We start from the raw sequence: 27,082 nt of genomic DNA, 5'->3' as shown, positions 1-27,082 counted from the left end.
CATCGCTGGTTGTGCTAGTGAAGGTTAGTCTGAAACAACCGTGCTTCCTGCTGTCTCCCTCTTTAGTTCCAGTCTGGACTCTCTACTGTTACTTCAGCTTTTAGGTTATTTAAAATGCTCCACTCACCATTTTAGCTGTTTTCTCTGGGGTATTTACCGTCTCTGTATTGTTTGTAGAACATGTCTGTGTGATTGTTTTATTCTTGCCTCCTTTACCACCACCGCCCTTGCCTTTTTTTTTTTTTTTTTTTTTTTTTTTTTTTGGAGTGTCTTTCTACGTAGCTCAGGCTATCCCAGTCATTTCTGTTGGGTGTTGGTGAGTGCCCAACACTGATGCTTTGCTGCTTCTATTCACTACTTGATATTCACGATTTCACTTTTGCTTGCTATGTGCTTAGTAAACCCACTAATTCAAAATCAAAAGTACAGCGTCTATACATCAGTCCTCATACAGAATAGAATACCCTACCAGGTGGTATCCAGAGGTTGTCTACGGACACTGAGCTTTGTATTTCAGTCATTGCAGAAGTGCCACGTGGTCTCCTGACTTTGGTCCTTGGATAGGGTTATGGCATAAGAGCTTTCATTTCTCTGCCTAGAAACCTTCCCTTTACCAGCTGTCCTGAGGACCCAAGACTTCAAGTCACCAACCTAAGCGACTATCAAACACCAGTTGTTTGTCTCCTGCTGGTGTCAGGGGAAGACTACACGAGAAAGGGTTGTTTAACAGGGTCGTGAAACTTGACTGCTTTTATTGTTGAGGGAACCCCAGAAGTTAAAGGCATTTGCTACCAAGAGTACCAGGAACTGGAGTCTTTAGTTGATTCTCTTCCGCCGTTGCTAATATTCTACTCAGCGTGTGTGCCTTTCACAGACATCCAGGATTGACCTTTGGCTGTCCACTAGAAGTGGCTACTTGGCTTCTGAAGCGTCTTTGACCACACGCCTGTTTGTCCCCCCATTTCAGGAAAAACTCATTGCCAAAGCTCTGGAGTCCTCTTGATTTTTCTCCGCAAACCAATTCTTGGAGCAGTCTCGCATCGCCATCTTCTGGTGCAGCTCTTCACCTCCACCCCTCGAGAGGCAATAGTGTCTGATTTGCTTTCCAGACCTCGTGTAGGCCTCCCGAGACATCTTTGCGGGCATCGCCAAGAATAATGGCCTCACTGAGACACCCAAGGCCAGTGTTCTCCCAAGCACTGCCAGTGTTCGTTCGGCGTTTGGAGCATCTGAGACGCAGCAGCCTGGGCGGTCCTCGCCAGGGGAAGAGGCGGCGCGCGTTGGGTTCTGTCCTGCCCTGGCCGGGTGAGCGGTCACGTGGGGTGCTACCCGGAGGCGGAACTACTAGGACTGGGACCCAAAGGCTTGCAGATCGGGAGCTCCAGGGTACCTTAGTCATGCGCTCCCCGCGTCCCACCTCCGCTACGCTGGCATTTCTAGCTGTGTTCTTGGCTGCGCCCTTGGCTCTGGCTGAGACCCCGTACCTGGTGCGCGTGGACGCAGCCCGCCCGCTGAGGCCTCTGTTGCCCTTTTGGAGAAGCACCGGCTTCTGGTGAGGCCCACCGCACGCTCTTGCCAAGTCTAGGAAAGCCTCCTGCTCCATCCTCTGGGTTTCTCTCCTCAGACCGTTGGGCTCTCTGCCCACCATTCTTGGACACTCAGGAATGAAGATCAAACTTCTTCCTTCAGGGTGTGGCGTGGGTTTTCTACTTTAGTGGGTTTCCTGAGTGCCAGAGCCTCCCTAAATGGCCCCCAGGGATCAAGAGCACGGTACTCAGGCTATAGGCTCATGATTGGTACTTCGGCAGAACCTAGGACTCTCCCAAAGTACTAAGACCTGACCTCGAGTGTTGGACCAGACCTGGTTTCTGAATGCCTCCAAGTCTCTCTAGGACTTCTCTTCTATGGCAGGCAGATGTCCTATTAGAATGTGGTACTGTGTCCTGGGAACCCACCTCCCAGAGACAAGACTCTAGAACATTTCTGGAGAAAGGGCTACTTTATCATACATTGTGGAGACACACGCTGTTCCTCTGCAAGGGCATGGCAGTCAGGTGCTAAATGTGTAGACCCCGGTCTGCTGCAGGCCCCTGCTTAGGACGTACACTTTACTTCTTTGTCCTGTCCCTAGCCCCCCACTGCCTCACGACCAGGCTGACCAGTACGACCTTAGTTGGGACCAGCAACTGAACCTTGCCTACATAGGTGCCGTACCTCACAGTGGTATCGAGCAGGTCCGGATACATTGGCTGCTGGATCTCATCACAGCCAGGTGGGTGATGCTGAGGTGGGTGCCCTGGGAGCTGCTGATCAGAGCTTGTCTTACAGAGATGCTGAGGTGGTGGATCTGGCCTTGTCAGGGCCAGCTGAGGAGCACGGTGCTGGGCAGTCGGTTGGGAAACATCTCGGTTGGGAAGCATCTCGGTTGGGAAGCATCATGGTAGGGCACAGGGCCCGGACTGCACTTTCTGTTAGAACATCCTGTTGGGCAGAAGACGAAGGGAAGGTCTGCTTGGCTATGCTAAGGGCAGCCCCTGGACAGACCACACGTGGTTTCCTTCTAAGGGTTTCTTAGAAGTACAGAATGGCGTTGGTGTATACTGTGCCTGGCTTTGTACCATACTTTGTGGTCACCAGAATAAGCTGTGTAGAGACATCATCCTTGAAGGTCAGGTTGGGGTTATATCAGTCACATCATCTTAGACAGTGACACTGGGCCATCTGTTCTGGAGCAGGTGACTGCCTTTCCAAGGACCCAACCAAGATGAGCACCAGGCATGAGAAGGCCTTTCAGAAACTCAGACCCTTGCCCCTGGGCCATATGGTCAGCTCATTCCTGATATCTGGTGGTGCAGGGAGAAGGGAAGTGTCCTTTTGGCATCTTGGAGGCCACATAATTTACAGGACTTTTTTTTTTTTTTCAGATAAGATGGTAAGAGAATATCAAACTTGGCACTGCCTTGGCTGAGGGATCAGATGTGTGGGTGTAGCCACCAGGGTTGAATAGGCACCAGGGGGCAGCAGTGGTCTCAGGTAGAGGATCTCAATCACTGAAAGTTTGGAATGGATGTGTTCCCTTTCCTAGTTGGAGTTCCCTGGCTTTTCCAGGGCAGAGATGGTCCAAGGGTATAGCTCTCTAATGACTCCATCCTTCATATCACTCCTACAGAGGAGCTCAGTACTGGCTTGTGGGCATGGGTCTTAGTCCTGCTAGAATGCAGAGTCAGCAGCTACCAGCTCCTCACGGCGGGCACGTGCAGCCTCCACGGCACTGTGTACACTGGGGAACAGCAGCTCATCCTCAGCTCCCTGGTCTTCTCCAAGGAAGCCCCCCTTTCCTCAATGTGTCCCTCACTGAGGGACTGCAGCAAGCCAGAAGCAGGGTGATGTCCAGGGCCCTGTAGTCTCTGTGCAGGTCCTTCAGTGTGGCCATGCCAGCCACATCCAGAAACAGCAGTGGTGCACAGTCAATGACCACTGTGTGGAAACCAAATGCCAGGGGTACCACCAGCCCAGCCCCGCTGCTCACTGAACCCATATCTTTGCCGTCAACAAGATTTCCGTCACTGACAGCCACCTCTGGGCCCTTCTCCTTCCTGGTGGCTGAGTGCCCTGCATCCAGCCCTGTGAGGCTGTAGAGTGACCGCAGGAAGAAGTCCTTGTTGGCATAGTATAGTGGGCCAGTGAAACGGAACACTCGCACCTCAGGTGGGGGTAGGAGGCCCTCAAACTCAGAAGCATCCTCGTAGAAGGTCGAGTCTCCAATTCGAGCAAGAAGGGCAGCCCGTGGACGCTGTGTGCGGACTGCCAGGCTAAGCAGTGAGAAGAACACCCCGGCTAACAGGCCAGCCTCGGTGCTGACTAGCACACACGTGGCTGCGGTAGCCACCCAGACCAATGCATCAGCAGGGCTTAGCCGCCAAAGCTGTGGGAGGTCCTTCACTTTTCGCAGTGCGCCTCGCAGGCTGACAACAATGATGCATGCCAGCACACACCGCTGCAGATCACGAAACAATGGGGCTAGCACCAGCAGCACCAGCAGCACCACGGCAGCACTGACCACACTGGACAGCTGGGTCTGGCAGCCAGTGGATATCTTCACCAGGGTTTTGGACAGAGCAGCACTTGTGGCAAAACAGTGGAAGAAGGCGGGCAGCACATTGCAGCAGCCCACAGCTAGCAGCTCTTGGTTGGCATGCACGGAGTAGCCATGGCTCCGAGCAAACATCTCTGCCAACGAGATGGAGAAGGCTGAGCCCACAAGGGCTAGGGACATAGCATCCAGGGACACACGCCACATTATCTTAGGGTCCGGTACCTGTGGGGCTACAAAACCAGTGGGGATGTTGCCAGCCACACTCGAGCCGAACCGAGTATGTAGCTGTCCAAAGTGCGACGCAAGTGTGGCCACCACAATGACTAGCAGCTCCGTGGGTACTGGCACCTTCAGACAGTGTCGGTAGCGGTCTGAGAGCTCCTTAGCTGCTATTAGCACTCCTAAGCACACGGCACTAGTGACCATGTCACACACATTGGCCTGTCCCACACTCTGCAGCAAGCTCAGCCATGTGCGGATCACCATGCCTGGGCCCTGGTGCCGAGGGATCCGCACACCCAGCAGGTGTTTAGCCTGGGAAGTCAAGATGGTCACAGAGGCTCCCATAGCAAAGCCATCGAGCAGTGGTTGTGAGAGGTAGGTAGACACAAAGCCCAGCCGGAGGACACCCATGAGGACCTGCAAATGGAGTACCGTCAGAGCATCAGTATAACCCAAGGGGTTACAGCACAGAGCCTGGCGTCTACCCTTGCTTACTCCCCTGAATGGACTCCTGCTGTTTCCACATGCATAATGGGACCGAAGACACAGGGATGCATGGATGTTGCAGTTGGCTGTGGATGTTCACTTCTCACACTCTCACACATGCAGAAATTGGTTTTATTTCAGAATCAGGGCCGTAGGCATAAGGAGGCAGGCCCTCCCCTGTGCCTTGTATGCAGTACAGCTCCCTCCACCCCGTTCCCTCCTGGGCAGCCATGGAACAGACAGGAGGTTTAGAGAAGACAAGGTCAGCAGAAAAGGTCTAGGTGTGGGGAGGCCAGACGAATTCATCTCCACTCCTAGGTCCTGCCTGGGTCAGGAAGCCAAGATGGACATTGGGGTTGTAGTCTAGCTCATCTGAGCCATGGCCGTATTTGGCCCAGGGGCCCTTCTCGGACCACAGCTGGCCAGGCCAGCCCCACATATCCCACCATTCTGTGATTTAAATCCCTCTGGTATCTAGGCCTGGGCTCTATCTTGCTCTTGCTGTGCTGTTTTCTCTCTGAACCTGAAGAATTCTTCCTCCACATGCTTTTCCTGGTGGTAGTGGCACCCAACCGTCAGGTGCTCTAAGAAACTGAGTCAGCCAGCCCGCTTGCTAGACAGCTAACTCCTTACCTGATAAAGCCCGGTCACCAGAGTGAGAGCAGTGGCGATTTGAATGGCGTGGCAGTCCCGTCCACAGTCCTGCAGCCCAAGCACCAGTGTTGTAGTTGAGTTGTGGAGGGTCGTGCCATTGTCCATAGGCCCCAGAGAATCCTGGGAGGGGTCAAAACCAGCGGACTGGAGTTCTCGGTCCACCACCTGACCTACCATGAGGCACAGCAGGCTGAAGATGCCCACATTAACATGGCGTGAGGTGCCCATGAGGAAGTAGATAAGGTTGGCAAAGAAGGAAGTATAGAGGCTATAGATGGGCTGCAGCCCAGCCAGCAGTGAGTAGGCTATGGCCTGTGGCACCAGGATAATGCCAATGACCAACCCAGACATAACATCACCTGCCAGGTACTCTTTTGGGCGGTACTGACGCAGCCAGTGTATGGCAGGAAACAGATTCTGCACCAAAGCCTGAGCACATGGAACACTGCAGACGCAGCTCTGCGTCAGCCTGGACTTCAGTGTTTCCAGCAAGCCCTGGGACACAGGAGGTTGCCGTCGGACCAGCGCTAGTGTCCCACCCTTCTGTTGGGGCTCAGGAGAAGCATCCATCCTGTCAGACCAGGCTCTTTGGCCAACCTGCAAGGGAGAATGGGCATGGTTAGGAGCCCAGGACCCAGCTTCACAGTGAGTGTTTGTCCGCCCAAGCACCAGACTTCAGAGATTGTTTTCCATTAAGTACTTGTTCCTCTGTGTGGATGGATGTAAGGCCGTGAGCTCCAAAAGCCAGTTTTATAGTGAGAGGTGCTTATGACAGGGAGCCATTCAACCCAGCCTACCCTCAGCTGTGTTCGGTGTTGTCCAGGTAGGCTCCTTTGTGAAGTCCACTTAAAGCATTCTGGCGATTACCCACCCGAGACGAGGGCTGGACTAGACCCACATATGCCCAAGCCAGTGACAATAGAGACAGATGCATGTTTGACTAAGCTCCAGCCACTCCCCATCTATCCGGTCTGGCAAGGGGCTTTGCCAGTCACCCCACTTCCACATGAGTTCTCCCAAGCCATCATCTGTTCTCCTGGGAATACCATGGGCCTGGAGGTTGGCAGAAGGCCTTGTATATTGTGTGTGCTGAGGCCCCTGGTCTGTGATACCCTTCCCCATGAGTTTAGAGGGAGCCTCACCAGGGACCAGTGTGCTCCTTACTCCGAGTGCTGAGCCTCTTCCCAGAGGCTCAACTAGATCGAACAAGCACACTGCTCCACAGATGTCCACCTTTGGCCTAGCTGTTCTGGCCCCTTCTGACCTTGCCTTGGTACTGAAGAGTCTCAGGCCATGCTGACCACATGATGACCCTTGGGTCCTGTTTACAGGTTCCAAAGTACTTATTTGTAATATTAATCAAACACTCCCTGTTCTCATGGAACTCAGGACACCGTGGTGGCTTGGGTATTGGAACAGCAGCTTCCCTGCTGGGGTGGTGGTCTATCGGGCATCTTAGCTCTTGAGAAAGATTATGAGACCAATGGTACACAAGTGAAACTGAGCGCTCTGAGGCTCACCCCAAGTCTTTCGGGGCTCATGTGTGTGGAGGAAGGACTGTTGAGTGACACCTTCCTTGTATCTGAGCAATCCCCAGAGAAACGGCAATGTAGGTTCCTGCCTCTGCCCAGTAAACCACATCTCCTGGGGCCTGTTGTAATGGGTACAGGGACAGTTCTTACCTGGGACACTTGGCCGGCTCTGTAGGCTCTACAATATCCAGGGGCTGCCGTGGGCTGAACCTCCAATCACTCTGGCTTCTGTTAACAGGCGGAGAACAAGGTTGGCAGGCACCTCTGAGACTGACTTGTGGGAATACTCCACTGGGCTCGCTGTTAAATTATTTACCCCTAAAATAGCTGAGTCATGGGTTTCCCCCGTCAAATGAGTGTTACCTGAGCCGCGCATCGGGTGAGCTAATCCAGCGAGTTGTACTATAATCAGAGGCTCACAAATAATTATGGTTATGTGGGCCTCCGATCAACTCCCCTTTGCAGAGGGGAGGGTGCTCCAGGTACAACAGCTTCTGTAATGTTAGGAGGAAGAGGAGGTGGGGACAGGAGTGGAGGTAGGGTGCTTGAGTGTGAGGCCCCAGAGGAGCTGAGTGAAACCCTTTAGCTATGAGGTTCTGGGGTCGCGTACAGCTGACTCCACTTACCCAGATGCTGGTTGTCTTCTCTCCACCTTCATGGAACCTGTTCTAACTGGGGCAAGCTGAAGCTCAGACTTTGTCCCATGCCCCTGTGTGCAGTATATGCGTAAGGCTACTGTTGTGTGTGTACACACTTGTGTGAGTGAACACATACCTGGGTGGTGCACAGCCCGAGACTGTCAGCATCAGGATAGGTGTGTTCAGTCCTGGGTTGGCCTCGGGTCCTGCCTCACTTCTTTTCCTCTCCTCCCTGGTACTGACCACCAGCGAGCATGGTCAGGTACTTGGCCCCCATGGACCCTATGTAGGAGGCCATGGGACTTGCCTTGTAAGGATTGCCTAGAGATAAATGGCCCCTTAACATTAGCATAATTAATCAGTGCCCTCAGACTTGAGGTATGCCTCCAAGTTCTGTAAGGCTGGTCAGAATCTCAGGTCCACTTCTTGTGGTGAGCACTGAGTCTCTCACATTGCGCTTTGAGAGTAAGTAGTTTTGTGCTAACAGGCCTTGATCTTTTCTGTGGGCTGCTGTATTCTGGGTACCCTCCCATCCTGGAGATCGTCCCCTTCATTATTGCTGGAAGGCCCAGCTAGGCTGGTCTGTTGTCTCCACAGGCCCAAGCACAGTGGGCAGTTTGCCCTGGGACTGGGCAAAGTGAAGCTATACGCTTTGCTCCTCTTATCCCCAAGGGTCTTGGGAAGGGGCTTAGGATCAACAGTTGTCTGGACCCTGAGGCTCCATTCCTCTAGGTCAAGAGATAATAATTCAGAGTCCCTTCTGGTTCTCAGGTTGGACAGTCCTTTGGGACGTCTGCAAGCCTTGTCCAGTTCCTGGCAGCCATGGGCCTGACCAACACTTTGCTTGAAATGAAAATGGAATGTGGATAGAATGGCCAGCGTAGGAAGCCTGACTGTGAGGCGAGGCAGGGCTGGATGCTCTGTAGGTTAGGTATTCCTCCACCTTTGCTCTCCAAGTAGGTCTGCTGTTCCTTGAAGAACCTATTTAGGGCCCCAGGGTCTTAACTTATTGTGCCCTACCTTTGTAGGGCTGGGCGTCCTTTTTCCCTTACAGAAAGCCCGGAGCCACTGTTTGCACAGTGTTGGGAACTGTGGTTCACAGGAGCAGTTACCCAGTGGGTGTGGGGGGGCTAGTCAGAGCAGCTCCTCTTTTGTCAGATACAAGGCTCCTCTAGTGGTGGTGGGGACAGCTACTGAGGGTGCCATAAAATGATAACCTAACCAGTTACCCGCAGAGAGGCCTCTGGGGAATGCACTGTTGCTACATCTTTGAGAAGGGCAGAGCTGAAGTTGTGGAATGGATGGATCTGTAAACACAGAGGTGCTGGGGTGAAGGAGAGGGTGAGAGTATTCACCTTCCCTTCGAAGCAAAGAAAACCACGTCGGAATGGCCCCTCCCTTCTCCACCGCCCTGGGTAGGAGGGATTAAGCCTTACATCACACATCCCCCATCCTCCACCCCCCCACCCCGCCCTCCGAGTGTCCACAACCAATTGAAATGTAGATGAAGTCATGTCTTCCACGACTTGCCATGAGTTCCCTGCCCCACTCTTTCTTCTGCCTCCACAGCTCTGTTCACTCAGGGGGGTGCTGCAATTGGCGTGCCCAGGCCCACTGTCCCACCCTAATGTGCCGTTGAGCTGCGGGCTTCTTGGCTTGCTACTGGACACATATAGGGCAGGGCTATGGGGCCCATAGGTCTGTTTGGTCCTATGCGGCTCAGTGATTTCCTTCTTTTATCTCTAAATCCACCATTTAAATCTTGAATACTTTTTATTTTGGAAGAAAATATTATACCCTGTCCAACAGTGGAAAATGATGGGCTAGACAGGCTCCAGGAACCAGATCGGAATTTCTTCCCCAAAATTAGTCCGAGTGCCACCTTCCTGGGGCTTCAGCAGGTTCTCCCGAGAGATACCGAGCGTTTCCGCGCTCCACGCACCACCCCCATCCTGCATAGTCGGCGGTGTCAACAGACCGTGTTCTCTTCGCCGCCCTAGACCTCCCAAGCCTGCTGCGTGCGTGCATCGGCGCTGGTGCAGCCGGGTACCGCTGCACTCCTCTGCAGGCGCGTTCCGCCTCCCCGCCAGCTCAGGCTCACCCGCGCTCACCCAGGCACTCACCAGCCGCTGCGGCCTCATCCTCTAAGCGCACGCTCCGCCTCTAGCGGGGAGGCCTAGAGCAGTGCGGCCCCCGTGAAAAGGCCCTTGTGTGGCCTTGCTAATGTGGCTGCATCTTTCCCTGCAGCAGCTCAGCTGGGCTATGGCTCAGGATACTCTGCGGGGAATGGCAGACTTCCCTACCCCTCACCTCACTCACTCGCCCCCTCCCCTGTTTAGGATTCTTTAACAACACCACCTTTCAAGGCAGCAGCAAGGAACTAATTCCGCAGTGAGGACAAAGGACTGTTCCCTGGGTTTCCTGGGCATGGGAGGCCCTCGAGGTATCTCAGTGGTCTAGCTATAGAGACTGACAGGGGTGACAGGACAGTCAGGTCCATGCAGGGTTGCAGTCTTGGGACATCTCCGATGTGAAAGACTGTCCCAGGAATAGCCCTGTAGCTGAGGCCTGCTCCCATGAATTGTGCACTCCGCTTGGTTTGTGAAGACAGGGAGCTGGTGACAGCTTCTGACCAACCTCGACAACTTGGGACTTTGGAACACACGTTTAATCTTTATCCAAGGGCTTGTTTGGCTTTATTTATTTGCAACTGTTTTTGACCGTTGGGTGGGAGGCCAAGCAGGTCTGTTTGGTAGCTTTAGGCAGAGGCTCCAGTCCAAAAGCACAGAGGGCAGGGCTGGGAGAAACAGGACCTGGACTTGGGGGCAGTAGCCAATGTGACCATATAGGGTGAGGGATTGGTGTGCCTAGAATTGCTGCTTCTTGCTGAGGTGGTTCTACCACCCAGTGTGGAGACTGGCTCCGACCTAGCATCCCACTCCAGACAAACCCATGAGCTGTCTTACATTTGTTTTTAGCAAGCTCTCAGAACCTGGCAGGACCCACTCTGTACTTGTTAGCTGGTGCCTTCAACCAGATGCAGATTCAGCCCTCAGGGCTGCTCTTCGCCCCTTCCCCAGAGGTGTGGGCCAGAGACAGCCCCACATCAGTGTCCTGAAGTACATGCAATTGTCCTGCACATCGCTCACAGCTCGTCTCGGATCTGTCAGGAGACACTGTTGTGGCATCTCTTCCTTCACGCCCATGGACTCCTGCTTTCAGTTAACCACTACCGAGATTCTTCCAGAATGCAGTGCCTTTGCTCTGATCACCAGCTTACGGGTCTCCTATTTTGCTCTGAGTCATGTCCCATCTTCATGTGGTCACAGCCCCTGTGTAACCCCATCCCGGTCTCTGTATCTTGCTTCTGCTCCAGGCCGGCTAGCTGCCTGTCTGCTGCCTGCCTGCCCTTAGCTTGCTCCTGTTTAAGGGCCTGTGTTCCTGCTTGTTGCCTGGATACTCTCATCACTGGTTCATGCCACCACTTGGCAGACCTTTGTTACCCCTTTGGAGTGGTTTCCTCTCTCCCTGATCATCTCCCCCTTCACTTTGACATTTCCCTTTTTCCAAACTTGTGATGTTTTAATAAAGATCCAGGCAATTGTCTAATGACTCTTTTCCTCTCAGAAACTGAGCCCTGTGTAAAAGGCCCAGTGTGGAATTGAGGAAGTCCTCCATCCTCTTTTCTTGTCCAACTGTTGGATTCTCAGGATAGAGAGAGGGAAAGGGACTGCTGGGTCACATTTGCAGCTGTGGTCTCTGAGAGTGTAAAGGATGAGAGTAATGTCTACTAATTTCTGCTCGACTTCTCTCCCATACCCTGTCCCATGTCAGCTGCCTTTAAGATGCCTCATCACCTCCCCGCCCCATGCCTGTCTTGTACCTTTCCTATATGACCTGCCTGTCTCTCCCACCTCAGGTGACTGGCCTGAGCCCGACTTGAATCTCTAAAGGTGTCACGCACACACCCATACTGACTCACATTCCACTGTGAGTGACAGAAGCTTCCACAGTATGGTTTTCAGTGTCTTTAAGGCTTAGTGTGGGGTTCTATGTGCACATACTTGTACATAGCGTTTACAGATTTGTGCACTGTGACAGACTTCCACAATGCTGGTCTTTTCCAAAGGGAAAGCCCATCTGAAAGCCTAGATCTCCCTGGGAACTTGAGGTACCCACATGCTTAAATGTAGCCCTAGTTCCAATCTAGAGTGTGGAGAAACGCTGCTGCTCTCCAGCACTGACCTTCCCTCCACAGGAAGTCATCTGGGCAGGGGCTGATATACAACTTCACCCACTTGGATGCATTCCTGGACCTCCTCATGGAGAACCAGCTCCTCCCTGGTGAGTAGTGGTTCTGCTTCCTCCCACCACCTGCTGTTCTATGTCCTGGTAGGTAGTGTATCTCAGCACAGGCTGAGGTGCTGGTGAGGTGTAGCTCAGCTGGGCTTGGTGTGTTGGGTAGTGGGGCAGCTACCCCTTTGTGTTTCAGGATTTGAGCTGATGGGCAGTCCTTCTGGGCATTTCACAGACTTTGAGGACAAGCAGCAGGTGTTTGAATGGAGGGACTTGGTTTCTCTCTTGGCCAGAAGATATATCGGTACATAGAAGGGGGAAGTCCTGGGGGGCTACAGTGGGCTGTCCTGGGGAGACTCTCTTCCCTGATCACCCAGGCCACCTCCTGGTCTTCTTTGCCATAGACATCCCTATACCCCAGCCAGAGATGCCTGATGGGTGAGGGATTCACCTGATGGGGGTGGGGTACTTACTTGGAGCCAGATAACCCCTTTCATGTGGAACCCCACCCATGGGGCCCAATCCCTAGGAGACACCAGATAGGCTCCATCCCCAAACCTGAAGGTAGAACTTCCATTGTGTAACAGCAGAGACTCTCTGCAGGTAGGTATGGGCTGACACATGTTTCCAAGTGGAACTTCGAGACTTGGAATGAGCCAGACCACCATGACTTTGACAATGTGTCCATGACTGAACAAGGTGGGCAACATTTTTCCAGGTCCTGTTGGGTGGGCTGCATGAGAGGGAAGCATGACAACTCCAGACCTTCAAGACCCTTTTGCCCTAGGCTTCCTGAATTACTATGATGCCTGCTCTGAGGGGCTGCGCATTGCCAGCCCCATGTTGAGACTGGGTGGCCCTGGGGATTCATTCCACCCCCTGCCAAGGTCACCACTGTGTTGGAGCCTTCTGCGGCACTGTGCCAATGGAACCAACTTCTTCACTGGTGAGGTGGGCGTGCGTCTGGATTATATCTCCCTGCACAAGAAGGTATGTTATTCCCCACCCACACCTGCCTGCTTTGAGCTGAGCCTGCACTGAGGTCTGTGCTGACTGCAGGGCGCAGGCAGCTCCATCTCCATCCTAGAGCAGGAGGTGTCAGTTGTGGAGCAGATCCAGCAGCTCTTCCCTCAGTTCAAGGATACCCCTATTTACAACGACGAGGCAGACCCTCTGGTGGGCTGGTCACTGCCACAGCCTTGGAGAGCCGATGTGATTTATGCAGCCCTGGTGGTGAAGGTGGGTTCTTGCCATCTGGCCTCATCCAGACTCAGGAAGACTTCCCCTGGTGGGGGGTGGGAACAGTACGGGTGGCCAGAGGTACAGGTCCCAACTGCTCTGATGTCCACAGGTCATTGCACAGCACCAGAACCTGCTCTTTGCCAATAGCAGCTCCTCCATTCGCTATGTGCTCCTGAGCAATGACAACGCCTTCCTGAGCTACCACCCACACCCTTTCTCCCAGCGTACACTTACTGCCCGCTTCCAGGTCAACAATACTTGCCCACCCCATGTGCAGCTTCTGAGAAAACCAGTCCTCACAGTCATGGGGCTGATGGCCCTGCTGGGTGAGTAATGCCCCAGCTTCTGCATATGCTGGGTCAGAGTGAAAAGGCCATGATAGCCTGGCAGGTCCTGGCTTGGGTGAGGAGCCGCGTAGAAGGACCTGGGTTGAGAGAACATGGACATGCTGGCCAGGGGCAAGCGTATTTCCTCCAGCTGCTGGGTGGGTTTCTTAGGCTTGTTTTCCAAATCTCCACCTCATTCCCTCCTCTCCATCTGTGGGCTGAACAGTATGGCAGGACCTCTCAGTGTACAAATGGTGGGAGCCAGGCATTAGGGTAGGAAGCCCGGTGCTGGGTATGAGGGAGCCAACAGCCCCAGTCCTCTGCCTGGCCTGTAGATGGAGAACAACTCTGGGCCGAAGTGTCACAGGCTGGGGCTGTGTTGGACAGCAATCACACAGTGGGTGTCCTGGCCAGCACCCATCGCCCTGAAGTCTCCTCAGAGGCCTGGCGTACCACAGTCCTGATCTACATTAGTGATGACACCCAGGAACACCTCAACCGTAGTATCCCTGTGACGCTTCACCTTCATGGGGTACCCCCTGGCTTGGGTGAGTGGGGTTCTGAAGGAAGTTGGGAACCCAGCAGGGGTGGGACAAGGGAGATAAACCATGGTGTCTGGGTCCACAGGGCTTGTCTACGTAGTACGCTACCTAGACAATCAACTGTGCAGCCCCTACAGTGAGTGGCAGCACATGGGCCAGCCAGTCTTCCCCTCTGCAGAGCAGTTCCGACATATGCGCACGGTGGAGGTTTGTGGGCAAGTAGGGAGGGAGGGAGAAGGGGTTCCTTAACTACTTAGTTACTGTAGAGATCTGCCAACCACATACCCCTCCCTTGTCCCCAGGACCCAGTGATTGAGGCACCCCGTCCCTTCCCAGCTGGGGGCAGCCTGACTCTACACAGGAAGCTTTCTTGGCCATCACTTCTGCTGGTGCACGTGTGCACACGCCCCCTGAAGCCACCAGGGCAGGCAAGTGGCAGCTTCCCACCCTACCTGGGAGGCTGCCTAGCTCACCCCTTCACAGCTGCTCCCTCCTCACAGGTTAGCCGGCTCCGCGCACTGCCCCTGACACGTGGGCAGTTGGTTCTGGTCTGGTCGGATGAGCATGTGGGCTCCAAGTGCGTGAGTGGGGGTGGTTATCCTTCCCTTTGTCATTACCCTTGTAGTCATTCACCTTCCTCCTCCATTGCTGTGCACCCCTCTCTGTGCTCTCTACACACTGCACAACACCTGCACAGCTCCACTCGGGTCTGAGTTGGAAATCACCTACAGGGGAAGCGTCCAGTGCTCTCCCCTCACTGTGGCCTGTCATTATTTTGAGAGTACCCAGGGACCCTAGAGGTGCCAGGAAGGGAGCTGAAGAGGATAGAGTTGTGGGTCCACCCTATCCTGCCCATCCAGGCCAGCTGGTCCCAGCTTCAGTACTGATCCAGCCCTCCTCAGGTGCCTGTGGACATATGAGATCCAGTTCTCCCAGAAGGGTGAGATGTATACACCAATCAGCAGGAGGCCATCTACTTTTAACCTCTTTGTGTTCAGCCCAGGTGCGCCCAAGTGGACCTCAGTATAATATGGTGTGGGGTGGGTCTGGGGTTTGGGGAACTTCAGAAAATATGTGCTTTTGTGTCTGCAGACACAGCTGTGGTCTCTGGATCCTATCGAGTACGAGCATTGGATTACTGGGCCCGGCCAGGCCCCTTCTCAGACCCTGTGACTTTCGTGGATATCCCTGCCTCATGAGAGCCACTGGCTCCTGGTGACTGGTGAGCCTGTGCTGACTGGTGAATGGGGTCAGCCAGGCTGAGCTAGACTTCCATTAGCTAGTTAGTTGCCCATCGGCTCCTTTTGTTGTTCCTCCATTTCCTTCTAAAGAATCTTTCTCGGCCTCAGTCTTGGGGTCTGCCTTTGTGGATGAACACTACAGAGGGCCCGGCTGGAGTAACCTTCGCCTGCCTTTCTCCTTCGTCCCAGCTGTTGAAAAGTTTGAATGTGGAGCTGGGAAGATGCTCAGTGGGTGAAGTGCTTGTTGTGGAAGTGTGAGGACCAGGGTGCAGGTATCTATTCAGAGTTCACAGACTACTCGTGTGAAGGCTGGGCGTGGCGATATATGCCTATAACCCTAGTGATGGTGGGAAGGACAGACACAGGCCAGGGCTCACTGGCCATCCAGTCTACCTGGAACTGTAAGCTCCAGGTTCAGTAAGAAATCCTGTTTCAGAAAAATCAAGTAGAGAACTATAGAGAAGATACTCAATATTGACCTTTGGTCTGTACTCTTTCTCTCTCTCTTTTTTTCTTTCTCCCTTTCTTTCTTTCTTCCTTTCTGTCTCTCTGTCTCTCTCTCTCTCTCTCTCTCACACACACACACACATACACAAACTCACACACACACATACACACGCACACACACACCTTACACACACAAATACACACCCACACACCCACACCACAGATCACACTATGCACACACAGTCTAATTCGGTCCCTTTTCTGAGACTTGAGACAAACTCTTAGCTTGAGATTCTGTAATATCAAAAAGAAAGTTATGCACTTCTGAAATACAATTGGTAAACATCTCCATTTCAACAGGAAAATAAATGACAAGGAAGGATTTAATTGAAGCAAGACCAAACATTAAATCCTGCAGACACATTCCCAGAACTGGGGCACATGTTACTGTGGCATGAACTCTAATGTGCTAGACAGTTCTATCTTGGTGGTGTTGCCATTTACAGCCCCTGTGACCTTTCTCCCAGGCTGGTGTCTTAGGTTTTCCATTGCTGTGATTAAACATGATGAACATAAGCAACTTGGGTAGGACAAAGTTTATTTCACTTACATTTCCACATTACAGTTTATCATCAAAGGAACCTGGAGGCAGGAACTGATGTAGAAGTCATAGAGAAGTGCTCCTTACTGGCTTGTTCTCCAAGGCTTGCTCAGACTATGTTGTTATACACCCCAGGACCACCAGCCAAAGGGTGGCACCTCTCACAATGGCCTGGGCCCTCCTACATCAATCACTAATTAAGAAAATGCAACACAGGCTTGCTCATAAGTCAATCTTGTAGGGGCGTTTTCTCAATGAGGTTCCCTCTTCCCACACTCTAGCTTGTGACAAATTAACATAAAACTATCCCAGCCTTGCCACATATTACCTGGCTCCCCAAGTCTTCCTTTGAAATCTGGCTGGAAGCCTACATAACCCTGTAACTGTAATTCTTGTATTCTGTCTTCTAAGCCAGCATGCTGTGGATCACACGAAGGTCTATTATCAGCTTGAATGGTAGTTGAGGACCCTTGAGCCATCCATGACTGCAATAAACTTGGAGTGCCTTGTTGCTTAATCCCATGCACTTGGGCAGAACATTATAATGATGGTAACTTGTAGAGGGGGAAGGAAGGCTGTTCACCTCATGGGGAACAGGAAGCAATATAAGGATAAAATTAAATGTAACCTTCAAAAACACTTCTTCACTGACCTGCTTTGTCCAACTAGGCCCTACCTCCTAAAGTTTCTAGAATCTTCCAAAACAGAACCACTACCTGGAAACTAATTGTTTAATATGTAAGTCTTTGGGGGGTGCATTTAATATTCAAAATTGGCTGGAAATATCACCTTGGTTCTGGCCATTGGAAAAATCCTCTCTCTTTCAGTACCAGTTCCTGGTGTGCTAATACACAGCTCCATCCCTTTCCAGGTGGCCTGCTGGACATATGTGTTCTTAATTCATTCTGCACATTTTCCTTCTCTCCAGCAACCCATGGAAGCCCAGAATACAGAAATTTGTGCTGCAGCCTAGGCCTGCTGCCAAGCTTTTCCAAGTTAGTATTACCTACTGTCCAGGAAATAAGTCTGAATGGAATACTTGTACATACTTCGTGGCTACATCCAAATTGAGAGTTCCTCTGGCCTTGTGCCTCTTAGAAGTGGGCAGAGTGAATGAAATACAATGACTTTCTGTAGTGCTTTTTATCCCTTTGTGGAACTTAGGCTGGCCTTGAAACCCTGATCCTTCTATCTCAGCCCCTCTAGTACTAAGATTATGGTTCTGTACCACCATGCCTGTCAATGACCCCTCACTTTAAATACAATATGACATTTCCCACTGCCATGGGATCACCACAGGCTTCCCTGGAGGATCTTGAGCTTTTCAGAGCTTGTCTTCCACCTCTTGGAAGTATGTTTTACTAAGCCCTCCGGGGCATGTAACTTCTTGCCCGCCAAGCCCAGTGAGCATGACCAGCAGGTTGCATTAATTTTGGAAGAGTGATGTCACTAGGCAAACTTGAGGTGTGCTGACATCCATTATGAGAAAGTAGACTGCTCTGGATGAGATAAAGAGGGCTTTCCAGTGGAGAAGCTGATGTGTCAGGCAGCCAGCCCTCAGATACTGTGGGTGTTGATATGGTAATGTTTCAGCAAACCATTTAATATCCCTGGGGCAGGTTATGAGGATCTGGAGGGAGACCTCTCAGTCTCCCACTCTGTCCTGGAAACTGGAAAGGGGCCTAATGGGTGGTCTTCAGTACGAGCCAACATTGTCTGCTGAGAGATGTCCCTAAGCCTCACTGACAGTAGGCCACTTAGTTTTCAGGTAACAGGACTGCAGCCACTCAGACATATTATCCAATCACCGTGGGAGTTCATGTCCCCTCTTCCATGGGGACCTAGCCTTCCTTGTTCTAGGTTCTGTGTCTGTAAAGTGGCTCAGGTCAGTAATTAGTATGAGGCCCTGGAGCAACATTGTGATAGTTTGTGCTGGCAAAGGTTCCTGTGGGCCCATGTCCAGCAGCCAGGTTCCTCATCCTGACTTTTGAATCCCGTAGGTACTCAAGCTTAAACCACAGACTTGAGACCCTTGATATTCTAGGCAGTCAAGGCAGGAACTGTTGAGGAAAACAGCTTACTGGTTTTCTCTTCATGACTTGCTCATCTTGCTTTCTTATACTAGACAGTTCCACCTGACCAGAGGTGGCATTAGCCACAGTGGTCTAAGTCCTCACATCAATCATTAATCAAGAAAATGCTCCCGAGACTTGCCTACAGGCCAATCTGAAGAAGATAATTCCTCAGTTGAGGTTTCCTCTTCACAGATCACTCTGGCTTGTGTCAAGTTGACAAACCTAATGGTCTAGGTCATAATGTCACCTCTGACCCTGATGACTGGGCATAGTTGGTCCTTGTCTCTTCTCTTGGTCCGACTGCCATATCTCCTTTTCCTCTCTTCATCCCCTCCACTCATTGCCCGGTTCAGTTTGGACACTTCCAGATGCCCCTGGCTGAACTCTTCCTCATATCTACAATAAAACCCTTCTCCTCAGCCATACCTTGGAACAGTCATGTCCTCATTTTCATTCAGGAGGCTGTATCACTTACTTTTCTATTGCTTTGGTAATACACCATGACCAAGGCATCTATGGAAGAATTTATTCTGGCTCAGTTTCAGAGGGATAAAAGTTCATTATGGCAGGAAGGCATAACAGTAAGAAGCAGGCATGGTCTGATCACAAATCTTCAACCACACACACAAAGCAGAGAGAGTGGGCTGGAAGTAGGGTGAAGGCATACATTCTTAAAAACCTGCCTCCAGTGTAGTCTATTCTGAAACTCAAGACAATCTCAAAATAAAAAAGGAGTATTACGGGGTTGGGGATTTAGCTCAGTGGTAGAGCGCTTGCCTAGCAAGCGCAAGGCCCTGGGTTCAGTCCTCAGCTCCGACAAAAAAAAAAGTAATTACATTATATACACATATGTATGTATGCTCCAACATACAAGGACACAGAATATGCCTTAACTTTTCCAAAGGGGAGCAATGGGGGTATAGTGGGAAAATACTGGACCTAAGTAAGACTGAACCCAGGAGGCAAAACAATAAATCCTATAGCTCCATGTCTAGTGCCAAGGACTTCAGTTTTAAAGTACTTACATGGCACCCCCACCCCCTGCTTTGCTTCCTGCAATGTACATATGTCTTTTAGGGATGGTTCCAGTCCCTGCCTGCAACTCTCTTTGGCAGATACCTTATGGCTAAGTGTCTCCAACATACTGGGGTTTTCATTTCAACCCGGCTTCCCTGTCACAGCTTCATGCACTGGCCTCTCACAGCCTCTTGCCTTCATCCATGGACTCCTCTTCCAAATACTGCCTGACCTCAGTTGGAAATAAAGCTGCTATGAACATCTGTGCATATATCTTTTGTGGACCTTCATTTCTGTTGAATGTGGGTCTGGGAGTATGATGGCCAGAGCATATGTTAGATTCAGGCTCAGTTATTCAAGAACCTGTGAAACATGTCCACAATTATATACCGAGCTAGCACATGTGACGGCAGTTTGCTGTACTTCTTGCTGTGATGGATCTTTATATTGTGATCTTCTATCTTGCCACCTTGCCAAAAATGCACAAGTCATAGTGGACACTGAAGTTGGCTTTGTCCCTTACAAATAGGGTATGTTCTGCTTCTTCCCTCCAATCTGGATCTCTCACTTGGCTTTTTGTTTTGTTTTGTTTTTAGATAAGGCCTCACTATGAAGCCCAAGTTAGCCTCAAGCTCATAATCGTCTTGCCTTAGAAAGAGATCACAGGTGTGTAGCGGCACAGATATTTCCTGTGATTAATGCACTGAGTAAGGACCACAGTGAATGACTAAACAGAAGTAAAGACTGAACATAAGCATCTAGTTCCTCATTTTAGGGGAAAGTAGTAGTCTTTCACTTATGTGTGAGGCTGACTATCAATTTTTTCTTTACATTTTTATTTACTTTGATAGTTACCTTTTGACAAGCCAAGGAAATTCCTCTCTGTCCCTAGTTTGCAAACAGTCCATTCTGAGAGTCAGGAAGGGATGCTGACCTGTTTTGTGTTTTTCTGTGTCCCTGTGGCCATCACCTTGGCTTTCCTGAAGTGGTTGGTTTTTGGAGGCAGAGGCAGTTTTGTGGCTGTAGAGAAAGAAGCCTTTACTGATCATGACATAATGTCTTTCTTACATTTGAGAGTGTGTGTAGAACCACATCATCATCCAGAATGGAACCATCTGGGCCTAGGTTTTCGTTTTTTGTTTGTGGTAGGTGTGTGTGTGTGTGTGTGTGTGTGTGTGTGTGTGTGTGTGTGTGTGTGTATTGTATGCATGTGTGAAGGTTTTAATCAAAACTTCCAATTATTTAATAGACACGGGGCTGTTAAAGTTACCTTTTTAAAAAATTTTCTTGAGTTAGTTTTGGTGGTTCCTGTCTTCTAAGGTGGTTCCTGTCTGAGTTGTCAAATCCACTGACGTAAAATGATTTTTACTCTCTATTATTTTTGTAATTTCTCCTGCAGGGCTGTTTATATCTGTTAACTTTTGTCCTTCCTCTGTGTTTTCCTTTGTCAGTTTTCTTGTACTTGCCAATGAATCAAGTCTGACTTCCTCTTCTTTCCCTACAGCTTTTCTACTGTGATGCTGTAACTTCTGTGGCATTACCATACCTCCCTTCTGCTTCCTTGGGTTCCACGACTCTGTGTTCCTTGTTCCTTTAGACAGAAGTTGAGCTTGTTCATTTGAAAGTCTTTTTAAATCAGTATTGCTATAAATTTTCCTACAGTATTCCTCTACCCTTTCACTCATGCATACTGGGCACGTGCTCTACCCCTGAATGACACCCATCTCTGTTGTTCGTTTTTGCAATAATTCCATTGGGATCAGGGAACATGCTCTGCATTATTTGAATCCTTTTAAATATTTGAGACTTGTGCCCTGACCCCAAGTGGCAAACATTAATTATGCTAAATAAATTTACATTGTTGTCCATAAAGCTATCTTTTGGGAATGCTTAAGTCTCTCAATATAACTGTAGATTTGCCCATTCCTCTGCTTAGTTCTAATAACTTTTTCTTTGGAGACATTTCTCTGTTATTAGGGTTTCATGTACTTTTACAAATGCCAGTTTATTTATATGGAATGGCCCTGCTGACCTCTGGTAATATTCTTTGTTCTGCAACCCACTTTGACTTGTCCAGGTTCTTTTGACTAGAGTTAGTATGATTTATCTTTTCTTTTTCATTTCAACCTATTTGTGTCTTTAAAGAAATTTTTTCCTAAATAGCATATGGTTAGGTCTCCCCCACTTCCCAATCTGGACATTCTCTGCATTTTATTGTAGATGTTTAGAATACTTACATTTAATGTCATTATAAATAAAACAGGGTGTATATCTACCATCTCTCTTTTTTTCATTTGTTCTTTCTTCTTTGGGATGATGTCTTTCCTTTTTCTCTTGTATTGCCCCATTATATGAAATTCTTTGATGCTTAAAAGAATTTAGCCGGGCGGTGGTGGCACATGCCTTTAATCCCAGCACTCGGGAGGCAGAGCCAGGCGGATCTCTGTGAGTTCGGGGTCAGCCTGGGCTACCAAGTGAGTTCCAGGAAAGGTGCAAAGCTACACAGAGAAACCCTGTCTCGAAAAACAAAACAAAAACAAAACAAACCAACAAACAAACAAACAAAAAAAAAACCAAGAGAGAGGGGGGGGATTTATACTAAACTTACTTTTTTAAGATAGAGTCTTTCTATATAACCTGGGCCCCAGTCTGAGCTCCTAGGCTAGGACTACAGAGAATGGTGTTGTCAAGCTCTGCTCCCTGCCAAGTGTTTTTAGCCTGTTGCAGGTTAGCTTCAAATGTATTACCTCACAAGCAGAAAATAATTACAACATTATGTTTCCATTTTTCTTTGCAGAGTTTGTGCTGTTGTGATTATATATTTTAAACTTTCATGTAAGTGGGGTGTGGTGGGGTATACCTTTAATCCCAGTACTTGGGAGGTGGAGGCAGACAGGCAGGCAGATCTCTGAGTTTGAAGCCAGCCTGGTTTCTTGGGTGAGTTCCAGGCCAGCCAGAGCTACAAATCAAGACCCTGTCTCAACAACACAAATAAAAGAATCCTTTTTTCACTTCAGCTCTTACTGTAAACAGCTGTCTTATCTACTCCTTTTGGAACAGGGTTTTACCCCAGGTTAGCCTCAGACTTATGCTCCCACTATTTCAGCCTCCAGAATCTTGGAATGACAGAGCTTTGCAACTATGCCTGCCTTTACATAGTCCCCTTTGAAAAGAATTAAATAAGACAAGCATTACTTATATTGACTTACTCACGCAGTACTGCTGTGATCCTCATCTCTCCTAAAGAAGACACACAACTTGTGTGTCTTCATCTTCAACTTCAGAACAGATCTGCTCGTCACAAATTCTTTCAGCTCCATATTCTTAATTTAGCCTTTTCTTTTAAAGTCATTTTGCTGGCAGAGAACACTAGCGGGATGGGTTTCTTTCCCTGGCATTAAAGCTCTGCTTCTGTCTTTGTTGCTGGAAGCTGCTTCCATACACTGCTTTTTCACAGCTAGCTTTACAACGGTGCTGTGCTTCTCATCACGTGTCCTGAACTTAGGTGTGTTGAACCCTCTGCAACCCTGGCTATTTTACTTATCACCTTTGGAGAAATTTTGGCCTTAAAATTTTTTTTTATTAATTTTTAATTTATGTGTATGAGTGTTTTGCTTGCATGTATGTCTGTGCACCACATGTGTGCCTAGTGCCCAAGAAGGCCAGAAGAGGGCCTCGGACATCCTGAGACTGGTGCTACAGATGGTTGTGAGCCACCATGTGGTTGCTGGGAATTGAACCCTCTGGAAGAGCAGACATTGTTTCCAACAACTGCTGAGCCACCTCTCCAGTCCTTTTAGCCAATTCCCTTAAGGATATATATATATATATATATATATATATATATATATATATGCACATTGTATATAATGTATATATATTTCCCATATATATGTCTTTCCTTTTCTCTTTTAGAGACTCCAGTTTTACTTGCACCTCCCACTGGGGTTTACTGATCTCCACTGATGCTTCTCCCACTCTCTCCAGCCATCTTCCTCTGTTTTCTCTGCACAGTTCTGTTGCATTCAAGTTCAGTAACCCTTGCTTTTGCAATTATCCATCATCTTAATTCTGGGCACTTAATTTCATATCTAGAAATTGGATATGCAGCTGCAAGCCCCCACCCCATTATTGTAACATCTCAGTCTTGCCTGTAGCAGCCCTCCCATCTTCCACACACACTCTCACTCTGGAGTCCAGGCTGGGCTAGGACTCACGCTCCTTCTTCCTCAGTCTCCTAAGTGCTGAGTTAACTGACCACTCCTGGCTTCCTGCAGCGTCTAAAGTACAGAAATAGTCCAGAATGTGATGTTTCTGCGTTCTAACTCTGCTACCTGTTGTTTCTGGTCAGTTTCGAGTGACTGCCCACCTTCTCCATCTGAGTTACAACTTTACATTTCTTTCCATGTTTTTATAGGACATCTGGAATTACGCTGAGTATTTCTATGTCTGCACACGCGTCTGGGATGTGACTGGGTTACTTGGAAGCTGGGAGATCCTCTGGGTGTTGTTTTCACACACCAGGAGGGGGCAAAACTACTTGCTCTGAGTGATTCTGCCCCACTTCAACTGAGGCAGGCTCCTTTTTATAATGTACTGCTGCCACTTGTGCTTTGAGGTCCAACTTGGGTGGTGGACACTGTATCCGACTGACCCCAAGTCGTGCCTGTTCTCCTGGTGTTTCCCTCCCTTGCCTTCCCTGGCCTCTCCGGAGGCCCTCAGTGCTGAGTGGGGTTCTCTGAAGTCTCTGGAGCTCTGTGTATTTTGTCTTCTTGCCTTCTACCTGCATCTCACCTGGGCTCTGCCTGTGGGTGATAAGGACAGCAGTTGGCATCTTCCAAAAGGTCCTTTGCTGTCATGTCTTCGGTGGCTTTCACATATATTCGTCACTGTTACTGTTGCAGGTGAGAGTGCCAGTCTGATCCTTACATCTCAGTTCTCTGCAGACCTTTTGGGGGGCACGCGTACTTTTCAGTCTCTGCAGCTGATAAGAGGCCATCCTCGCTTTAGACTGTCTACCTTGTTCAGCCGCACCTCTAGGCCATCACTGAGCCTGGTCTTACCAGGGCTCAGAGAATGAGGATCACAGAAAGAGAATTGGGGACTGCCGGGACTTAACCTGTGTCGCAGATGCGACAAACAAACTCAAACCCGGGATGGTAGGGAGTGGGGATTGCCTCCTGGATACATAATAGCCAACCGCCTAGGTTTCACTTTTAAAGGGGGCAGGGCTTGCATGTAATACACCAAACTCCGGTTTCGGGTTCCAAACGCAGTGAGGCGAGGCGAGGCGAGCCAGGTTCCAGAGCTGCGCTGCGGTTTCCGGACAGCAGGAATGGGCACTCTGTGGGCTCCAGCAGGACGTGGCGGGGCGGGGTTGGTTAAGTTCCCTCGGGAGCTGTTTGGACCCGTCACCTCCGCCAGGGGGCAGCGTGTTCTTGTGCCGGGCAGGGGTAAGGTAGAGTCTGGGGAGGCCACCTGGAACAGGTGCAGGGGAGCGGTCTCCCCAGCAGGGAACAGTGAGGGTGAAGGGAGACTGGAGGATTCTGGCTGGAGGCGGTGACTAGGGGATTTGGGCCCTGTGGTGGCCAGGAACCAGGAGGAAGGCAAAGGGCAGTGCTTCCCCTTCTTGGCACACCTGCCCTGACACCTATGTCACCCACCTGTGGTCTCTGTACCTTCCCGTAACGCCTCCCCACAGCCCATTTTTTCCCCTGCCCCTCGGGCTCACCTCCTGCTTTTAACCTCCCCACACTTCAGAGCCACCTTGACACACACCTGTCCTTGGCAGCAACACACCTGCTGGAGCTTTTCATGCTCCAATGGCATCTCCTCACAAAACTTTCTGTGGAGCCAGGGCCTACTCAGAAGAGCCAGGACCACTCTGTCCATCTCTTTTGAGTGTTGTCTGTGACATGAGAGCCAGGCCAAGTCCTCTGGGAGCCCACTGAACGTTCTGTGGGCTGCTTATGAGATAAGGATTTGGAGCACGATGACCACTAGATGGATGCAGGGAGCAGAGGGGCACAGCAGGCACGACAGGCTCACTTCCACTTGCCCACCAGGCCCAGAAACAGAATTTAGAGCTAGAGACACTAAGGGATTCCCCAGTATCTTTTTTCTTTTTTTCTTTCTGGAAGGCTTCCTAGAAGAGGGGACTTCTTAGCTCAGAGAGGCTGTTTGGATCAGGGTCCTTGAGGGCAGAGCATAGGGGTGATCTCTTGGGAATGGAGTGCTCCTGGGACCTGTTGGGTAGCTAGCTCCCAGACGTCGAAGGCCTCAAAAATGACTATGGGTTTTGTATTGAGTGACCCATGTTTTGATGGATTTTGGCTCTGGTGAGTGAGGGTAGGCAGGGAGCTGTGGGCTGGTTGGTGGGTCACTCAAACCAGAGAATGGAGCGAATGGGTTAGAGAGCTGCTTCTGGAGGGAGCTGGTGAGGCCTGGGAACCCATGGTTTGTCTCACCCCATGCGATCATGGGTAACTAACTCACCAGTCTTTTCTGTTTGATGGGGGCAGCAACCCACCTGCCAAGTAGCAAAGACAAAAGGGTGTGTTGATTGTCCACGTCTTGTGATTAACATCACAAAGCAAGTGAGGTGCAGAGAAGCCATAGGATCCTATCTGCCCTCCTAAGGACACTATATAAAGCTAGATGCTCACGTCAGGTTTCTTTGGACTCCAGCAGTGGAGACCCGCCTCTGCCTCGAACCAGAGCAGCCCAGCGACCTTCTCCACTCATAAAAGCTCCCAGGGTCGCAGATTTCAAGCCTAGTCGTGTTCTGGGCTGACCACTTCTCTTCCTCCTGGGCTACCAGGCTAGAGCCAGGGCAGTAGCGGCCAGCTCTAGGAGCCAGGGGAACTCAGAGGGCAGCCTGCTTGCCGGTGAGGGTATGGAGCAGGCTCCGCGGCCATCAGCTGACCCCGAGGCTAGCGAGGCGGCGCGTTCCCAGAGCACCCAGGGACCCGGGTGAGGCCGATCCGACTAGGCGCGCTCCGGGGAGCCGCTGGTGTGAAGGGCAGAAGCACGGCGAGGGTTAAGCTGCGAGCCTGGCTGGCACGCGCGTGGATTGGAGCAAAGTTTCGGGGAGGGGCGGGGCACGGGGAGGACTGGACTCGCAGATTGGCCGGAAGTTGTGCGGGGCGGAGCTCACAGCTGCTCCGCGCTCGCTCCGGGAGAGTTGACAAAGCCCCGCAGGGAAGGACGCCTCGAGGCGCGGCGCCCCGGGCCCCTCGCCCTGCCGCCCCTCGCCCCGGCCCGCGCCTAGCCCCGCCGTTTATCCGCGTGGACAGCGCGCCCCGCGCCCCAGCCCGGCCCCAGCCGCCAGCGCCCAGGTAGCGCCGCCCCGCCCAGGCCGGGCCCGGGGGCGCGGGGGGCGGGATGCGGCGCCCCGGGCAGCGATGACCGCAGCGCTCTTCTCGCGGGCCCGGCCCTGACCCTGCTGCCTGCCGCGCACCGCGCGCCGATCCCCGTCGAGGTGAGCCGGCCCGTACGTCCGCGACCCCTGGAGGGAGGGCTGGAGTGGGTCGGAGTGCGGGGCGCGAAGGGCAGGGCCGCGATCGCTGTGCGGACTGGGGGGCCGGGCTCGCGCCGGAGCTTCGCCTGTGGAGCCCGCGGCCCTGCCCAGCGCCCCGCCCCCGCCCGCGCCCCACGTGGGCCCCCCC

General features: G+C 51.2%; 2 protein-coding genes across 4 annotated transcripts; one reads left to right on the top strand and one right to left on the bottom strand.

Moving 5' to 3' along the window:
* Nucleotides 1–262: 262 nt before the first annotated feature.
* On the bottom strand, nucleotides 263–9,774 carry Slc26a1 (solute carrier family 26 member 1). Its single transcript, XM_036200536.1, is given in 5 exon segments — nucleotides 263–3,336; nucleotides 3,338–4,735; nucleotides 5,438–6,055; nucleotides 7,141–7,218; nucleotides 9,752–9,774. Coding segments are annotated over 3 exon segments (2,115 nt in total). The 5' UTR covers nucleotides 6,029–6,055; nucleotides 7,141–7,218; nucleotides 9,752–9,774; the 3' UTR covers nucleotides 263–3,210.
* On the top strand, nucleotides 1,304–21,693 carry Idua (alpha-L-iduronidase). 3 transcript variants are annotated; one of them, XM_036200534.1, is made up of 15 exons: nucleotides 1,304–1,552; nucleotides 2,132–2,272; nucleotides 11,887–11,972; nucleotides 12,121–12,228; nucleotides 12,528–12,623; nucleotides 12,712–12,914; nucleotides 12,984–13,163; nucleotides 13,276–13,492; nucleotides 13,828–14,040; nucleotides 14,120–14,241; nucleotides 14,337–14,462; nucleotides 14,535–14,611; nucleotides 14,937–15,037; nucleotides 15,127–15,256; nucleotides 20,920–21,693. In XM_036200534.1, the coding sequence occupies exons 1-14, from the start codon at nucleotides 1,398–1,400 to the stop codon at nucleotides 15,231–15,233; spliced, it is 1,932 nt and encodes a 643-aa protein (XP_036056427.1). In that variant the 5' UTR covers nucleotides 1,304–1,397; the 3' UTR covers nucleotides 15,234–15,256; nucleotides 20,920–21,693. The 3 variants fall into 3 exon arrangements, with proteins under 3 accessions (XP_036056427.1, XP_036056426.1, XP_036056428.1); XM_036200533.1 differs by lacking the exon at nucleotides 20,920–21,693 and adding an exon at nucleotides 19,476–20,909; XM_036200535.1 differs by lacking the exon at nucleotides 20,920–21,693 and adding an exon at nucleotides 17,252–18,542.
* The last annotated feature ends 5,389 nt before the right edge of the window (nucleotides 21,694–27,082 follow it).

Source organism: Onychomys torridus, chromosome 10 (genome assembly GCF_903995425.1).
Source record: "Onychomys torridus chromosome 10, mOncTor1.1, whole genome shotgun sequence".
Classification (NCBI taxonomy): domain Eukaryota; kingdom Metazoa; phylum Chordata; class Mammalia; order Rodentia; family Cricetidae; genus Onychomys; species Onychomys torridus.
Note: the sequence above shows the minus strand (reverse complement) of the source record. Positions and strands in the feature narration are given on the sequence as shown.